At 37.0% G+C, this 12,034-nt stretch overlaps 1 protein-coding gene across 2 annotated transcripts in view; it reads right to left on the bottom strand.

Moving 5' to 3' along the window:
- The window catches only part of ADD3 (adducin 3 (gamma)), a 134,797-nt gene that overhangs the window by 13,814 nt on the left and 108,949 nt on the right, over positions 1-12,034 (bottom strand). For both annotated transcript variants that reach the window (XM_008569942.1, XM_008569943.1), the window contains exons 3-8: positions 7,176-7,314; positions 2,965-3,116; positions 1,897-1,977; positions 917-1,066; positions 309-452; positions 103-201 (exon numbers count right to left, since the gene is read on the bottom strand). In XM_008569942.1, coding sequence (XP_008568164.1) covers positions 103-201; positions 309-452; positions 917-1,066; positions 1,897-1,977; positions 2,965-3,116; positions 7,176-7,314 — 765 coding nt within the window. The remainder of the gene's footprint in view (positions 1-102; positions 202-308; positions 453-916; positions 1,067-1,896; positions 1,978-2,964; positions 3,117-7,175; positions 7,315-12,034) is intronic.

The raw sequence follows: 12,034 nt of genomic DNA on the forward strand, positions 1-12,034 counted from the left end.
TATCCACTAACCAACAGGGCTTTAGAAATAAGTAAACACAATATCCAAATAAGTGAGCAAATAACAAAGCAATAAAAAAAAAAAAGGAATAATTTTTCCTACCTGAATCTCACAGGCTATCTGCACATTAAAAATATAATGAAAAGCCTCCTCAACTGTTTCTCCAAGTGCTACCACACCATGATTCCTGAGTACCAGCACCTAAAATAGAATCCCCAGAGCAATCATTTTAAATAACTGGCATAGCTCACACTGTTTTCATCAACAGCAACAAAAATAGCTCCTTAGATAGAAACTCTACTACATACCTTACAACTTGGCCCCAGAACTTTCTGCAGTTGAATTCTCTCCTCTTGTTCATCAAGTGACCCTTGGTAGTCATAATAGGCGACATCTCCCAGGATGAGGGACTCTTGAGAAATTGGAAGGATCCCACACTTCATGGAGGATACCTATTTGAATGGGTCCATACCAAGATAACACATTTAGTTACTAATACATTTTCAAAGGAACATGATTCTTTAGTTAGTTCAGGAGTCACTGGCCTATTTGCTGTGTTTATCATTGCAGCCCACCTCTAAGTTTAGTTCTTTTCTTCCAGAAAAAAAAAGAACTTAGGAAATACTACTCAATCTAAATGTTGTATCAGATATTACGAAAGGAGCTTTGCTCAAAAAAAATTCAATGACACAACTATTAAACTGATTAGTTTTTAAAATACAAATGCTATCTCTCCAGTTGTTTCCTAGAATGGTAGCATTTGGTCTTAAGAGCCTTTTGCCTTCTGGGTATGCAGAGGATTAATACATCAACTATGATCTGAAGGAACACAGAGAATAAAGCATCATGCTGGGAAGGCCATGAAAACAATACGTTTTCCAGAGTCATTGTTGCTTTTTGCCCTTCATTGACTTACAGCTGCTGTTGCAAGGGTGTGGATGTGTATCACACACTTAACATCAGGACGTGTTGAATAGATTGCAGCATGGGGACTGAACCCTGTATGGTCAATTTTCAAATTAGTACTTCCCTGGTCAACCACTTCTCCTATTATATTGACTTTCACCTGGAAAAATCAGAAAGACAGATTTAATTGGTACATGTACCAAAATTAGTCTATGTTCCACAAGCTAATCTGGGGGGTAGCAAACTTCTTTGTAAAAGGCTACAAAGTAAATATTTGAGACTTTATGAGTCTCTTTTTCACCTACTCAACTCTACGACTGCAGTGCAAAAGCAGCCATAAACAATTTGTAAAAGAATGGGTATAGCTTTGTTCCCATAAAACTTTATTTATAAAACAGGTACTCTGCAACAAATCTTAATATTTAGCAAGAAGCAAAGTTTCCAAGAATCTGAGTAATTTAAGCTCCTTACTGGAGGTTGGACAAGTCTGGCATTTACTGAACTGGCTGGAAATTTTCCATTTGCTAACACTGCAGCTTCCAGAGCCAATGTGGCTCCTGCTATTCTATAAACTGAAGACAGTGGCTAGGGGTACAATCACGGAAAACATAAAATGCTAGAAGGTCAGATCCTATACTCACACCAAATGAACTTTGTTTAAATCTTGCCACAAAATACATACAGGATTTGTGTGTTTTTTTAAAAAACAAATTCCAGAGTGTTCACGGTGGAGAAAATTCAAAAGATTCTCTTCAAAACATGGATAGGTTAAGTGATAATAACACATTCATTAGTCTCTTCAACCACCCTGTTTTTCTTGAACCTTAAAGCTTTCTTAAAAATCAACATAATTTTCCAAACCCTTGACTGTTCACTAGGAAATGTTTTTCCATCCATACCTTCTCTTGTTCCGACCTGTGTTAAAAGCTAAAATCTGTCAGAAAAGCAAAAGGAAGCTCAGAAAAAGTAACATAGGAATGAAAATTATACCAAATTGGAGGCTGTGGCTTCAGAAAAAGATAGGCCTCTGGGAATTATTATAATGTGGTCTTGCTCCTTACTTATTCTTACCTGGAAGAAAGAAAAAAAATAATGGGGAATTACTATGAAGTGTTCATATTTTGAAGTGTAAACATTACTAGAAACATATTTACAATGAATAATTGTAAGAGAGATCCGGGGGGGAAAAAAAGACAACAGAGCAAAAATTAAAGGTCTGCAATATGAAACGTTCCTTGAAAGTTTTCCTCAACATTCATAGTTGGTAAAAAAAACAAAAACAAAAACTGACATTAGTTTCTCATTTACTGGACTTACCTAAAGCGTTATTCTGGGGCTCTAAGGTTGCTTTAGGGTCAGCTACATTCACGAAAAACAAATGACAATGTTATTCAACCCAATGTGGTAATAATTATAATCTTAATCTACAACATGGAAATAAAGGGAAAATGGGCAAAGGAAAGAGAACAGAATCTCTTCCTAGAGAGAATAAAGATGGAGATGGAAGGAGGAAACTAAGGAATGGCCGGGGGAAAGGAAGAAAGATTGTTGGTAGACTTTACTATGAGTCTATGTCATTTCCATCACAAAATATTACAATACTTCTTTGCTTTCAAATAGCATCTTACTTCCAAGTGTGACAAAATTAAAGCAAGATGTGGTTAATGAGAAAAATATATTTGAAAAAATAAAAACCAGGAGGGAAACTTCCCTGATCCGTTCTATTTTCCTTGCTCCAAACACTTTTTAATGCCATTGATGCTCAGATATAATTAACATGGAGTGAGACAATTCTGCCATAAGGAGTTCTTCTGGAAAGGTCACAAACCAATCTGAATTAAAGGAACAATGCAGATATTAAGGGGAACAGAAAGTTGAGGGAATTGTGACCTCTCCCTGGGATATAAGTTTTAAGTCAGCATTAAGTTGTGATACAGCATGCTAAGTTCAGAAAATAAAGTCTGAAAACTGGACTTCCATATAAAGGTGAAAAGAATACAGTTGCCTTGGAGTTAAAATTAAAAAAAGAAAAAAGGAACTGAAAGCTGAAGAACTCACTGAGATATATGTATTTGCCAGGTGTGCCCATCCAAACAAGTCCGCAAGTCTGTACAGGCTGGCAAGCTTACATCGAGTAAGTTTTTCTCCCTTCACATATGAGGATGTATCCGCACCAGGTAGGTCATTGATGGGTGTGACCATGCCAAGACCTAAAAGAAGAAAAATTGTGTACAGAGATTCAAGTCAAGTAATCTTACCCGGAAATCAGTTGTCAGGAAGTAGCCTGTATCTGGGAGTCTCCCAGCCTTGTAAATAATGATCTGAAATGTGTATCATCCCATACAATGTTTTATTAGCTTATCCTTCTCTTTCATAGAAGTACACTCGGAGTAAAAATAAGTATCAGCTATCTTTGATTGCTTGGTAAAAGTTACTTCATCTAGTACATACTTATTAGAGAGTGACTACATCAAAGGCTCATGCCACTGAGGGAAAATGGTTACATGACCCCAAAGGTGAAAGTGTTATTAAATACTGAGGTTACTGCTTATTTTATGATGAAAAGACCTCAACAGAAAGTTACTATTCCAATATCTCTTTTGACTTTTATTCAAAACACAAAACACATTTAAGACAGAAAAAAAAATGCATACAAAGAGTAGTATGGCTTCTTCCCTTCTGAAGGTCTTGAAGTAGCCTTGAAGATCTCTAATGATCCAGTTGCCTAATTCGTTACCAAGTTCAATTTTTGCTCAGTCTATGTTCTCCTTGACCTCTTTAGAGCCTGACACCATTTACCACTGCCTCTTTCCTAGAATTCTTCTCCAGGTCCATGTGATACTATCCTGGATCTCTTGTTCCCTTTCCACCAGCTTCTTTTCTCCTTCAGCAAGTTTTCTTTCCCCTCCATCCCCCAAAGCTCAGTTCTCCATTATATTCCTTTCTCATTTTATTTTTCTCCATGAAAATGCTGTACACTCTCAAGCCTCCCCACTGTTATTTCTGTATAGATGACAGTCTAGTCTTCATCTCTCAGTCTTTAGACTATTTCTAACCACCTGCAATATAACATAAAAACAAAAAAAGGTCTAAAAGTAATTTTATCTTATCTCTCCCAATTTTTCTTAACTTCTCTCTTCTCCTTACACTTCTTCTAATACTGATGATACTGTAATTACTACAGGCTCAAACCCTTAGCAATCTTTACCTCTTAACCTTTCCTGGGCTACCACATGTCATTTGTCACCACATTTCATTACTCCATTACTCTTTTCTTCACAAGTCCCTCATTTTCCATATTTTCTTTTTTTAAGAACAATGATTTTATTATTAACAATCATAATCATAACTCTCATCTACTGAGCAATCATTATGTCCAGCGTTATAACAAAGGATTCCTGTGAATGAGTTTTTTCTTTTTGGCTGCTGCCTGACATGAGACCCAACTCATGACCTTGGTGTTATCAACACCATGCTCTCCCAAGTGAGCTAACTGGCCAGCCCCTCATTTTCCACACTTGAGTTCAGGCCTTAACTCATGTGTAGACCTCTACAATAAGCCTACTCATTCTTGTCCTTGCCTGTAGGCCTTCTCTTTGTAAATCCATTCTTCATAAAGCCATTAGACTGAATTTCCTAAAACACTGGTTTTAATCCGAGAATATGAGCCCAGTAAGAATTTATGAGAAGTTCCAAATCAACATTTTAATGTAAAATCTTCTAATTTTGAAATTTTGCAAACTAATCCAAAGAAATAGTTCTAATGATATGTGAGCCATACAAAATAATATAATTTCTGACAGAGTTTGAGAGTCAGCCGTTAATTAACCTACCTCTTACCCTCTCCCTACCCTTCCAACTTTAACTTCCATTTTTCACAACATAACATAAATATTTCAGGCAAACTAGTCAATTTCTACTTCCCAACCTCCGAACACTGGGACATGGCTTTCTTGCTGCTATGTCTTTGTACGTCCCAGCCAGCTAGCCAGAATCCTCTGCAGCTCCTCCTGTTCTTGCCACGGAATCTAGGACACTTACAGGACAGCTTCTCTTATTATTTGTCTTCCCTGACTAGTCTTCCTCTTTGAACTTTCTCTTTGGACTCTTTTCTTCTATGCCTATACGTCCCTGTATGATTACTTAATCAATGTCCACACAGCTTTGACTAATACTTCTCTATGTCCATATGCCAAGTTTCTCTCCTAAGCTCTCAGACTGCATTTCCAACTGTTACACTGTCTTGGCAACTCAAATCCAGCATGTCTGAAGCTGAACTTCCTCTGTTTCCCAAGCCAAACTAGATCCCAATGCCAGACTTTCCTATTTTTGTTAGTAATACTACAACATCTCCCAGTTTGTTTCCCACACAGAAAATATAGTGGTCTTTTACAATCACTGTCCTGCTTAAAATGGCTTCCCATGAAAGTTAGTAATAAAATCTAAACTTCCAAACCCAGCTGTGATATGATTTATATCCAACCATATTAAAATCACATTTTAATATGATTTAGTCTCTGCCTATGTTTCTGATCTTTGCTGTACCTGCCCACTGGAAAACCATGCTCCAGACCATTACCTTTATTTTTGTTCTTTGAAGAGGCTAAACTCATTCTCACCTTATTCTCACCTGGCATTTGTACTAGTTTCCTCAACCTTTCTCTCAATCTTGGTATGGTTCACTCCTTGCTATTCAGATTTAAATGTCACCTCCTCAGAGAGGTTCTCTCTGATCCCCTAATCTAAAGTAGCCACCCACTTGCTCTCTATCACATCACCATAATGTAATTCTCTGCATAGACTATTATCTGATCATTTAAAAAATTTTAGTTTATTTTGTCTCCATGAGAAAAAAAATCTTGCCTGTCTTGTTTATCATGATATCGCCTATACCTAAAAGTGTACTTGGCACATAATAGTTGCTCAATATAGAAAGAGTGAACCAAACTAGCTCAACCTTTACATTTTTCTGTTTCTTCTGGTAGAACATTTCTCCCAAGCTAGAAAATTCAGTGATTTGGGAATTCACCATTTGTTCCCTCCCCAAACACACTACCACGTCAAACATGTTACTAAATCCTCTCTACTATTCCTTGGCTATGCTCTCTCATTGGTCTCTTCCTTCTTATGCCCACAGCCACTACCCTAATTCAGGTACTCATACCTCACACTGGGATTCTTTCAAAGATTCTTTAACTGATCATTCCGACTTCAGTTTTTTGTTTTTTTCTTTTTCCCTTTCCTGGTACTCATTTAAGTTATCACTTACCAACTCTTTCTTCACAAGTTTTTTTCACTTTCTATATTGGTAGTGCTCCTTGTTCTGACAGTGAAGGCCCTCTTCAGTCAGACCCAACTTCTCTCCCTAGGCTTCTACATCAGGACTATCACTGATGCACCAACATAATGGTCCACTTAGAGTTCTACAGACATTCCCTCCTCACCTTGCACGTTCCCACCATCGTGTCTCTTTTTATGCTGTTCCCTCTATTTTGAAAATACTTGAATTCATTGAAATCCTACCTAAAAACCTCTGACAAAAAAGGAGGGAGGGAAGGGATGAAAACAAACAACAAAAAAAAAAAGAAAGAAAGAAAAGGAAAGGAAAAAGGGGGGGGGGATAAAAAGTCCCTCTGTGCACCTGCCCTTGCATTGCCTTGCAGTGACTTCTGTATATATCTCACAGCTGCGATGTAAAGTATTAAACAATTCTTCATATTCTTATAGTGTGTTCAGCTCACCAAATTGGTGCTCTTACTAAAGAATTGTATGAATGAATTAAATATTCATACTCCTCTTTTATACCAAGTTCTAATTACTCCATCATTTAAAGCCTGGTTAGTCCAGGCCTCTCTTCTTCCATACAATTTTCTCAGTCTACTCTAGGCAATAATCAATTCCAACTCTGAGCTCATAGCATGACTAATAAAAAGTCATTAGACAATTTCTCATGAACTGCTTTGTAATCCTTTCCTCTATACTTACCTTACAGTATTAATTTTTTGTGCATCCATAATATGTCTCTCCTCAATTAAAATATACATGTATTTAGGGCAGGGACCATGCCTTATACTATTTTATAATCTTCACAAAGTCTAGTAAATGCCTGGTTGTATGAAAGAGGAAGAGCTTCTAACACTATGTTACTCTAAATATTAGATACTATAAACTTAAGGACTGAATCTGAGCAGAATATGCTGCTAGAGATGTACAGTGTCCCAAAGCAGAGATAAAATTATAATTTTTAAAACTCTCCAAAACTGACATACTGATGGGAGGTGAAGAAAAGCCCGAGAAAGAATTGGCCATGATGTAATCTGCAATCTGTTGTAATGCTAATAATCCAGTTGGGTTGTGGCCTTTCTTCATCTGTTCTTGAATAAGGCATTCCAGGTCTTCCCGAAAGGCCTGTAATACACAAAAAAACCCACTGAGCATATATATCTCATCTGGAGAATCCAAAGGTAACTTGCTCTGATACAGTCAGTCTTTCCCCCACCCCTCTCTTTTGAATAGCTTTTACCTACACTATTTAAAAACAAATAGAAAACACAAAATAATAAAATTAAAACACTGGAAGAAGCAAGAAGTTTGCTTTGAGGGGGAGAAAAAAGTCATTAGGCATGCTTAATCTCAAAGAAAATGAGACATTATAATACCTACAGTAGACAGGTATAAATAAAACAACTGTTATTAATATGCAACTTGAGCACCAAGTGTAAACTGATCCAAAGAGAGACCCATTCCTTGCTTAGCAGCCTCATCGTCTAAGTTAGGACAGAGTCCCTATTTGAATGGGATACGACTCTGACTACAGAGTGACTCACTAAGACATACTAAATCGTGGTTTCCATTTTATGATTTCCATGGCAATATCTTAAGCTCCATAAACTCTGAAAGCAGACTAAGAAAAACTGAAGACAAATTACTCCCCTTCTAAAACACTGTGCTAAAGAAATTACCCTTTTTTCCAACTTTGGGTTCTATGTGTTCCTATTCTGGAGTTCTGCTCTATCTTTTTTGGGGGGAGGGAGGTGGCAAAAACTGTTTATATAAATCAAAATCCTGAACATGAAAGGAACACCTCTATTTCGACAACCCTTGAGTTGCTAATATGATCCATCACCTGAAACTTCTCCCAATCCTTCACGTTAGTTGAAATAGTTGGTTTTTTCTTTCCATAACACCCAAATAATGCTTATTTTATTAATCTCATCATTTGTTCTCTTGCTCATGTCCATTTCATTCCCTTTAAACATGAAAGCTCTTGCAGTAGAAGTCACTTAAAACTTGTTCTTCCATTTCAGATTAGTTACATGTGTAGCAAGACACCCTGTGAGAAATTAAATTCAATTTTCCCCCCTTCACCTAAGAGAAAGAAAGTAGAAAGGTATTTTGGAATCACAACCTCCAAGAAGGTAGGTATAAACACCTTGGAGATCACTGGGGAAACCTCCCTTAGGGGGAATCTCTTGAGGACTAACAGTAGTCTTCCTCATAAGGGTGAAAAGAAGATCACCTGAAGTCCGTGCTTAGATATAGTCTTACTTAAAGGATGGAAGAATTTCTCAGACGTCTAAGGGCTTTTTAAAAATAACGGCATAGGAGCTCATGGTAGGAAGGGAAAATGTGGTTCTAAGATTATAAAGGTGGTAGATGTTAGGACCTGTCCTGACCCAATGCTTGTGTTTCTCTTAGAACAACAGTTAAGAGATGTCTGTGATGTGAACTGAAAGAGCTGGGTGCTAATAGCTGTAATCTTGGGAGCCTTACTGTGTGGCACTATGGAAAGTCTCAACTGAGCTTAGCACAGGAAGGTCAACAGTGAAACTGTAGCTCCTGTTGGACAGTGTAAGACTGGTTTTCAACCCCACCACCACGTGGCAAGAAAATGCAGTGGCAGTGGTGGGCTGAACAGACTTGTGTGTCTCACACATGCACAGACGCAGGTATACGTAACACATACCACACCTTGGATATGGAAGCCACTGACGAAACTTTATGGACTATATAAGCCTCTGGAGTTCTTGGGACAATTCAGGGGAAAGCAGAAATCCCAAGAGGAAGATGCTGTGTTTTCTGCTAATAAGGCAGGTGAATGCTTCAGTGATCAATTTAAAAATACTAATTGTGACCATACTTGTCTGTTTGTTTGTTTTGGTTGTTGGCTGACATGGGGATCCAAACCCTTGACCTTGGTGTTATAACACCATGCTCTAGTCAACTGAGCTTAACTAGTCCTAATAGTGACCATATTTGAATTCTGAGTTCATGAAGGAGTTTATACCAGTTAAATATGGTTTTTTTCTTACAAACTCAAGGTTTGTTAAATGTAAATTATTAGTACAATTATAGAAATTCAAAAACATTTAATTCCATTGACTATATCTAGTTCATTTGAATATATGATTTAAACCAGAGAAACTGTTGTATAAGATACCCTCTACAAAGATATATTTAATCACAAAACTCCATTAATACTCAAGATCCTATGAACATAAAATGGTCATGAGCTGTACAGGAGACAGACAGATGCCTTCATACAGATGAGTAATGTATTTTACTGTTTTTAAGGCTGAAGGAATAAGAATCTTCTGCATAGCCTCATTTATGTTCATATAAACTACAGAAAACTAGTGGACACATGGCAATGGGCCAATCCGCTCTTGTGAAACTTTCTCTTTCCTTCAAAACCAAACAATTTAAACTTTCTTCAGTTCAAAGCAGCTATAACCAATATTCTTTGATTCAATGTAAAAAAATTAATGATACCTAGTATGTGTATCAATCATCATATATATTACAACAGCTCTCAGAAGCAGGCCTTATCTATTTACTGAATGCCCTGCCCTCATGTCCTTCCAAGAAGAATTTAAGGCAGTTTCCATAAACTAAAATAACATAAAAATAAAATATAGGTAAGAAAAATAAAGTTAAAGATATAATAAGCATAAGGATGGTAGACAGCCAAGAATGAGGTTAAGATACAAAGTGAATGTCATAAAATTATATGTATGCATTTGCTAGAGATGGGCCAAATTTTATCTAAACTCTTTGGCCGACTACAAGACAACATGCTCAGTGTGTTGACTTACAACGGCTTTAAAATTAAAAACCACCAACTGCTCAAGATAATCACAACTACTTATTAAACTAATGAGAAATTTCTGCTGGGTGGGATGAAAAAGCTAAATAAGAAAGGCTGAAAACTTGTTCAAGGTCACGTAGCTACTAAATGTCAGAGATGAGGATGCAGGTCAAATGCTTTTTTTTCCACCGGTAAAAATGCTTTTTTCACTTCTATGTATCCCACAATATAACAAGTACCATCCTAAAGCTTTGGGATGTCTATGGTGTCACAGAGGAATGTATAAGACTTTCTGAGATCAATTAAGAATAAGAAGGGAAAAAAAGAATGTCTCTTTTAAGACTGGTGAATAGCTTCTATGCAGTATAGGTAAAGAAAATTTTCAAAGTAAATGAAATTTACTCAACCTTTTTATATAGTTGATAGTGCTTCAACAGATAAGAATTCTTCTAGTGAAAAAGACTTAATTTTTGTCATGAATAACTCATTTGTTTCAAATTTTTTTTGAAATATTATTCAGATAATTACTCAAGTCATAAAATAGTAAGTGTAAAAATTTTTCAGTAAACTTACTAAGCTTTCGTTAAAAGAATAAAAAAAATTTTTTTTGTCCTTTTCTGTGACCGGCCGCACCTCGCTCAGCCAGTGAGCGCATCACACCAGCCATCCCTATATAGAATCCGAACCCGCGGCAGGAGTGCTGCTGCACTCCCAGCACTGCACTCTCCCGAGTGCGCCACAGGCTCGGCCCAAAAGAATAGCCAGTGAGCACTGTGAGCGCACCGGTCATCCCTATATAGGATCCGAACCTGCAGCGGGAGTGCTGCTGCACTCCCAGCACTGCACTCTCCCGAGTGCGCCACAGGCTCGGCCCAAAAGAATAAAATTTTTATTTATCTTTATGGTGCATAGTTAATCATATTCCTATTAAAGCCCAATGTTAATAAAATGATCCTTTATAATTGATTCGAGTCTCACAACAAAGTCCTGAGAAAGGTAATAGCTTGCTTAAGTTTGCATAGCTAATAAGTAAATGGAATAAAGATTCAAATCTGGAATTCTCAACTGGGCACAGGATCTTTACCAAATTTTATCAGAGCTGGGTTGTATCTCTGAAACCAAATGCAACTAATAAGGCAGCACGCATTTTGTGATTAGAAATGTTGAGTAAACCTCTTAGGCTAGATTAGAGCATGAGTTTATAATGGTAGATAAAGCAAAAAAGATTAGAGCATGAGTTTATAATGGTAGATAAAGCAAAAAAATATATATAGCAGCAGATTATGATGATTCTGGAGTACCAGGCTAAATACCTTCCCTCTTGCAGCTAGGAATTCATCGAAGCACGATGAGAAACTTATAAACAGGGCAATGAGATCACATGCTAAGCATGTGAAGTCAGATTAGCCAACACTTCCCTACTGTCTCCACTAGAGAAGAGTTGGGTTAAAAGATCAAACAACATATACACAAAACCACAGTTTAAATCATGTCTTCCTTTTTCAGATACAGAAGAGCCTAGAAGAGGAGGTAGTGGGGGTTGTTACATTTTATGAAGAACATGAATAAGCCAGAGAGCCACTAGGGTGATAGATTCTTTAAGACCCTCAAAAACCAAAAGACAGACGAAGGAATTATGATCATAATCTTCAAAGCGTTGCCACAAAAAATGTAATGTACATTAAATTAGCAATTTATATATAACTTTCACAAAAACAGTTGCCTACTTAGTGCTAGGCCCTGCACTACATGCTTTTATGTTATGTAATTGTCACAATAACTGCGTGAGGTACTTCCCCCATTTTACCACCAAGAAACTGAAGTTCACATTGTTTCCTAATGTCACAGAGCTAGTAAGTGGTGGGTGAAGCAACGACTTAGACCAAGATCCCAAACAAGCACTGTTTACAAATACAAGAGGTCTTCAAGAACTTCATGGGAAGATTTATATTATTTTTTAATTCTATTTTTCCACTACCTTTTTGAAGTACACTCATATGCATGTATAAAAAAAAACTTTGTATAAGCAAATTAAACCTG

This window comes from Galeopterus variegatus, unplaced genomic scaffold, assembly GCF_000696425.1.
Source record: "Galeopterus variegatus unplaced genomic scaffold, G_variegatus-3.0.2 Scaffold546, whole genome shotgun sequence".
In the NCBI taxonomy this organism is placed as follows: domain Eukaryota; kingdom Metazoa; phylum Chordata; class Mammalia; order Dermoptera; family Cynocephalidae; genus Galeopterus; species Galeopterus variegatus.